This window comes from Camellia sinensis, chromosome 8 (genome assembly GCF_055761805.1).
Source record: "Camellia sinensis isolate YWXY chromosome 8, ASM5576180v1, whole genome shotgun sequence".
In the NCBI taxonomy this organism is placed as follows: Eukaryota; Viridiplantae; Streptophyta; class Magnoliopsida; order Ericales; family Theaceae; genus Camellia; species Camellia sinensis.
In genome coordinates, this window is record NC_138968.1 from 84,365,873 (window position 1) to 84,370,553 (window position 4,681).

Consider the following 4,681-nt stretch of genomic DNA (forward strand, 5'->3'; position numbering starts at 1 on the left):
TTGCCTATGCTCTTCTTCAGACCTTGAATATACCTAAATGTCATCAATGAACACTACTACAAACTAGTCAAGATATGGTCTAAAAATCTTATTCATTAGGCTCATGAATACTGCCGGTGCATTGGTTAGTCCGAAGAGCATTACTACAAACTCATAGTGGCCATATCTAGCACGAAAGGCAGTTTTTGGTATATCCTCCTCCTTGACTCGTAGTTGATGGTAACCTAACCTGAGATTGATCTTTGAATAGCACCTTGAGCCTCTAAGTTGGTCAAAAAGGTCATCAATCCTTGGAAGTGGGTATCGGTTCTTAATTGTGACTCGATTGAGTTGACGGTAATCGATGCATGGTCTTAACGACCCATCCTTCTTTTTAGCAAACAACACAGGTGCTCCCCATGGTGAAGTACTTGGCCTAATGAATCCTTTTTCAAGCAACTCCTATAATTGTGTCTTTAATTCTTGTAGTTCTGCTAGTGTCATGCGATACGGGGCCATGGATATTGGGGTAGTTCCAGGTTGCAGCTCAATACTGAAGTCTACCTCCCTATTTTCTGAGGGCACCCTTCCGGTGAAATACCTGGGTGTGCCTTTGATCACCACGAAGCTTAAGGCTACTGATTGTCAAATTCTGATTGAGAGGATCATTAAGAGGATTAAGAGCTGGACTAATAAACTTCTTTCTTACGCGGGTAGAGCTCAACTTATCCAGACTATCCTTTTTTCAATGCAAGTTTATCGGTCTTCTCTTTTTATCCTCCCTACAAAGGTGATTAGAGAGATTGATAGCATTTTGAGATCCTTTCTCTGGTCTGGTGTTGAGTTGAAGATGCATAGTGCTAAGATTGCTTGGAACAATGTTTGTAAGCCTAAAGGTGAAGGGGGCCTAGGGTTTAAAGAGATAGGTGTTTGGAATAGGGCGGCTGTTGCTAAGCATGTTTGGTTTTTCTTCTCTGGGGGGGAAGGGTCTATGTGGTGCCAATGGGTTAAGTCCTACTTACTCAAAGGTAAGAGTTTTTGGTATGTTAAAATGTCTAGTGACCCCTCATGGGTCTGGAGGAAAATTCTGTCTCTTAGAAAGAATATCTTCCCTCTTATCAAATTTATGATTGGTAATGGGGAGAAGGTATTTCTGTGGTTTGATAATTGGCATCCTCTTGGTTCTTTATAGGATAGGTTTCGTCATAGGATATTGTATGGCACGAGTCTTCCTCTTAATTCCAAAGTTAGCGCTATCATCTCTAATAATGATTGGAAGTGGCCCATTGATGATTCCTGGGAAGTCAAGGAGTGGATTTCTTCTACTCCCCCTACTTTTAAACCTAGTAGGGATAGTCAGGATAGATCAGTCTGGAACTTGACAGTTGATGGTAATTTTACTATATAATCCACCTGGGATTGTTGGAGGGATAAGGGAACTAAAGTTCCTTGGGCTAATCTTGTCTGGGGGCTTCCCTCCATTCCTAGGGTCAGTTTTGTGGTTTTGATGGCTATTCATGAGAGATTATACACTGGGGATAGATTACATTTGTTTGGCCTTGTTCCTAACCCTCTCTGCCCCTTTTGTCATGACCCTGAGGAGAATCACTCTCACTTGTTTTTAGGTGTGCGTACTCCTCCAGGATTTGGGGTGCCATTTAGGTCAAATGTAATGTTAGTTGGCCCCAATTATCTTGGCTGGATACAGTGGTCTTTGTTACCAAATCCATCCAAGGTAAGACCTTGTAGTCTGCTATTATGAAACTATCCTTCCTCTACACTGTCTATCAGATTTGGATTGAGAGGAATAGGAGGATTTTTAGCAAGGATTTCAAACGTGAAGAGATTGTTACAAAACTCATTGTTTCAATGGTTAGAGGTAGGATTCTTTCAATGAATAACTTGATCAACTCTGCAGGTGATGCCTGGTATTTGGCTCAATGAAACTTACCTTCAACAATTATGAAGCTGCCCCAAGACAACAATGTTGGGGGCAGATTGAGTGTGGATAGTGCACCTATACTGAGAGTTGCGTGAAGGCCAGCATATACCGAGGGCTTTATAATGTGGGTGCTCTTTTGCAGGTGGATATTATGGATGTTTGCTTCAAAAAGATGCTACCTTGCTACTCGTTAGCTTGTTCGGGCACTGTCATGTGTGGGTTGAGTGTTGTGAGCCAAGATATATTATTCATAAACTGTGGGTTGAGAGATGTGAGGTTGTTCATAACATTATTTCTAACTACTATTATATATTATAATTTTTATGTGCAGGTTAAGGAAGCTCTTATATATAGTAGTTCAATTGAGATTATGAGTGAGTTGGAGAGGTGTGGGCCTAGTGCACTGAGAAACCATAATGAGTGGAGTGTTATTATTAGATGTGGGTCGAGTGAAGGGAGGTCTCACATACTTAGTATGATATTCCTTCTTCTCTATGATAACACATGTAATCTTGGCACTTATTTTCCTTCTCATTGGGTAGGTTTATTTAAAATTTGTATGTGGTGTGGTGGTGGCTGCAATTTGCGCCCTTCTTGGCAGATGTATTTGGTTTGGAGATACTATTCGACAATGGCTGCAAGTTGCGCCTTGTCTAGACATTTCGATGGGTCTATAAGTTGTCTTACTTTCGGGTTGTATATATTTTTCTCTGGTTTGTTGGTTTCTTTGAATATTGTAAATATTTCCCTTCTTTGGGTTGTTTGTGTTTCATGTTGGATATGCTGGAATCTTAGAATAGGGCTGGACTATAGGCATTTCACGGTGGATGTTGTGTTCTTGCCGAATTAGGGCTACTTTTGGGCTGGTATAGTTATTGTTCAAGACCCCTATTTGTTTGGGACATGGTTCTTGAACAAGTTATATGGTCTGCACGGTTGGTTTGTTTGTTCGGGTTCTTGATTTTGGTTATGGCAGGTTTTAAAGTATGCTGGCAGCTATAATGTAATTTCTTTTAATATTTTAGTTTAGTTTTGTGTTTCTTTTGAGTTGTTGTTGTGTTTGTGGTAGGGCCTGGGGTTTGCCCCTTGTATTTGTGTAAATTTCTCTGTTTTATTTTATCTCTTATTCACCCAAAAAAAAAAAAAAAGTCTACCTCCCTGGTTAATGGCAATCCCGGTAACTCTGTAGGAAATACATCTGCATATTCGCATACTACGCGCGGAAGTTCTAATCCTTCTTGGCTCTCCTCATTTAAAATCAGACTTGCTATCCTACCCGCAAGTTGATCGCACCACTGCGTCCTACGTTTCGTTGAAGTCATGGAGTTTTGTCTATCTCCCATAAACTGGAAACGCGTTCCATCAGGCGTGTGAGCTACCACTTTCCTCTGACGACAGTCGATCACCGCTCGGTGGGCAGACAACCAGTCCATGCCCAAAATAATATCGAAGTCCGACATTTCCATGACACGAAGGTCGCAAGTTAAGTGTATGTTCGACATTCCTATGTTGCAATCTTTACAGATCAATCCTATCCGAACGCATCCTCCCATAGGTGAAATTACATTTAGTGCAATTTCTAGGGGTTCTCCTACAAGTTCTAATGATTTAGCACAAGCAGAGGATATAAAAGAATGTGATGCACTAGTATCAAATAAAACATGCACCCAAGAATTGTATAGCACTAAATTACCCTCAATTACAGACGGGTCTGCTTCTTCCTCTTGCAAGGTGAAGACTCTGCTGGTTGCCTTTTGGTTGCCACTGGTCTTGGAGTTCTGAGTTCCCCACTCTTCGGGTGTTGCTGCCCGGTAGATCCTGTCTTCTTTGTCCAAGGCTTCTGTCCAACTAATGCCTAGGCATTTGCTCCAGAACCTCCTCCTTAGTACCCGGATGGAGGGAGTTGGGGGCATTCGCTCTTTTTGTGCCCCAATTGTTGGCAATGAAAGCATTGGAGTTATCCTACTGGCCTTGTCTGATAACCTCCTCTCTGAATCTGTTGATTCGGTTGCTGCCGTTGCTGTTGTGGTTGTGGTCTGGAGTAGGGCTTTGAGGCCATGTTTCCTTTCTAGTTCCTCTGAGGTCCAATAGATGTCTAACTCCCTCTCCGCTTGTTCCAAGCCTTTCTAGCATCGGTTACTTCCTTTTCAGACTCTAATGCCATTTCCAACACCTCGGCATATGAGTGGAGTTGTTGCAAAAAAACTCTTCCCCTGATTGTAAGGTCCAACCCCCACTCGAACATCCTTGCTTTCTCTTCATCATTTGCTACATATCTAGTTGCGTAATGGGCTAACTCTTCAAATTTTGTAGTATACTGGGTCACGGTCATATTTCCTTGTTCCAGGTTTTGGAATTCCTTGACTCGCTCTCGGCGGACCGCATTTGGGAAATATTTTAGGAATAGTTCCTTGAACTGGTTCCATGATAGGCTTGCTACGTCACGAGTATTCTTGATTAACTCCAACCAGTGGTCAGCCTCATCATCAAGCTTGAATACTACCAAAGTTATTCGATCAGCGGCTTCAGTTATGCCCATGGTGTCTAGCATTTTCTCTATCTGCTGAAGCCAATTTTCAGTTTCCTTTGGGTCCAATACACCTACGAACTTTGGGGGCCTCTGTTTTCAAAATTCAGAAAAGAGTCGAGTCCTCTTAATTTGCCGATTGTTCCTTAATTGCCCTAGTTTTTCCAAAACTTGATGACCTAGGTTATTGGAGATATCAGCCCATGTGGGTACGGGTCCGTGTTGATTTCTGG

General features: G+C 42.0%; 1 protein-coding gene across 1 annotated transcript; it reads right to left on the minus strand.

The window, feature by feature from the left end:
* Positions 1-4,016: 4,016 nt before the first annotated feature.
* LOC145797864 (uncharacterized) lies at positions 4,017-4,460 on the minus strand. The gene has a single exon (XM_082885295.1). The coding sequence runs from the start codon at positions 4,458-4,460 to the stop codon at positions 4,017-4,019; it is 444 nt and encodes a 147-aa protein (XP_082741421.1).
* Between the last annotated feature and the right edge of the window lie 221 nt (positions 4,461-4,681).